The sequence below is a fragment of the Trichechus manatus genome, unplaced genomic scaffold (assembly GCF_000243295.1).
Source record: "Trichechus manatus latirostris isolate Lorelei unplaced genomic scaffold, TriManLat1.0 scaffold00175, whole genome shotgun sequence".
NCBI lineage: Eukaryota > Metazoa > Chordata > Mammalia > Sirenia > Trichechidae > Trichechus > Trichechus manatus.
This window is the reverse complement of record NW_004444111.1, coordinates 3,405,192-3,406,727: the sequence shown is the minus strand read 5'-3', so window position 1 is coordinate 3,406,727 and position 1,536 is coordinate 3,405,192. Positions and strand designations below refer to the sequence as shown.

The following is a 1,536-nucleotide window of genomic DNA, read 5'->3' as shown; positions in this document are numbered from 1 at the left end:
GTCTCTCACAGTTTAGGAGGCTAGAAGTCCAAATTCATGGTGCCAGCTCTAAGGGATGGCTTTCTCTGTGTCGGCTCTGGAGGAAGGTCTTTGTCTCCTTTCAACATCTGTGGGCCCAGCGTTCCTTTGAGATCTCCATGTGTCTTGGCATCAATCTTCCCCTGGGTCTAGAAGGTTCTCAGCGCAGGGACTCTGGGTGCAAAGGATGTGCTGCACTCCCAGCTCCTCGTTCTTGGTAGTAGTGAGGTCCCTCTCCTTTCTGCTCGCTTCTGTCTCCATTTATCTCTTGTAAGATAAAAGTTGTGACTCAGCAAGGGTGTGACTTGAGTCACACCCTCTTGTAAGGCTGTGACTCAAGATACATCCCACACTGATCCTGCCTCATTAACATATAGATGTTAGGATTAACAACACATCACAAAATGGAGGATAATTACATCAGATCACTGAGTGGAGGACAACCACACAATACTGGGAATCATGGCCTAGCCAAGTTGGCACATATTTTGGGGGGACACAATTCAATCCATGACATATGTATAGTATATTTAAATTTTAAAAAGCTTAGCTTTTGACATGTATTAATATTCTCATATAGATATTATATGCTGAGTAATATAAGAGATAATCAGGTTATGCTAAGCTGTGTAACATCTAAAAGTTCATTTTCCTTCAATGTGCACTTAGCTTTCAACAACTCCTATAAACAGATGGAGATCTTCTGTGACTTGTGTTGATTGTGTTAAGATTTTATTATGATCATCTTTAAATAAACCAGAAAGTATATTTGACTTGAAGAATATTCCTAACAGCGGTAATTATGGTTAGTTAATTTTCTATATCTGGGGATGGCTATAAAATTATTTTATAAAAAATTATAATGTGTCTGATATTTTTACCTCAACTTGTTGCTGTTTTCTTATCTAACACACAAAATCCCACAAAGCAAAGACCTGTTTGCCAAAAAATCTTGAAGTAAAATGGAATTAAGGAAAAGGAAGCACACAATGGATATCTTTTGAGTTGTAGTTTTAAATCTGTTTATAGGAATGCTATTTTCCCCACTTTGTCTGTATTCTTAGTTTTGTTTAAATGCATGTAGTGCGTGTGGTGAGAATGTGTGATCCCAAAGCAGTCTTACTGGCAATGTAAGATCATCTCTGGGAAGTGTATGTTGCAAGTGGACCTTTAATTTGGTAGTACGGCTCATAGTGTACAAGATATCATTAAAATACAATTTATAAAAACAAACACATAGTGGTGGCTCCTTTGTACCTTTTTAGGAAAGTGATGTATTCTTGGTTTGTTCGGGTAGATTCTGCCGTTCCTGTATTGCTACCAGTTTGAAGAACAATAAGTGGACCTGTCCTTATTGCCGGGCATATCTTCCTTCAGAAGGAGTTCCAGCAACTGATGTAGCCAAAAGAATGAAGTCAGAGTACCGGAATTGCACCGAGTGTGACACCCTGGTATGTGACTCTGTGTATGCTCAAGGTTACCAGCTTCGGCCCAGGGAAAATTATTATGCAGCTAATC

The 1,536-nt window shown here is 39.1% G+C and overlaps 1 protein-coding gene across 1 annotated transcript in view; it reads left to right on the top strand.

The window, feature by feature from the left end:
* Nucleotides 1–1,536, top strand: part of RNF125 (ring finger protein 125) — a 31,824-nt gene that overhangs the window by 18,670 nt on the left and 11,618 nt on the right. The window contains exon 2 of the mRNA XM_023741193.1: nt 1,316–1,494. Coding sequence (XP_023596961.1) covers nt 1,316–1,494 — 179 coding nt within the window. The remainder of the gene's footprint in view (nt 1–1,315; nt 1,495–1,536) is intronic.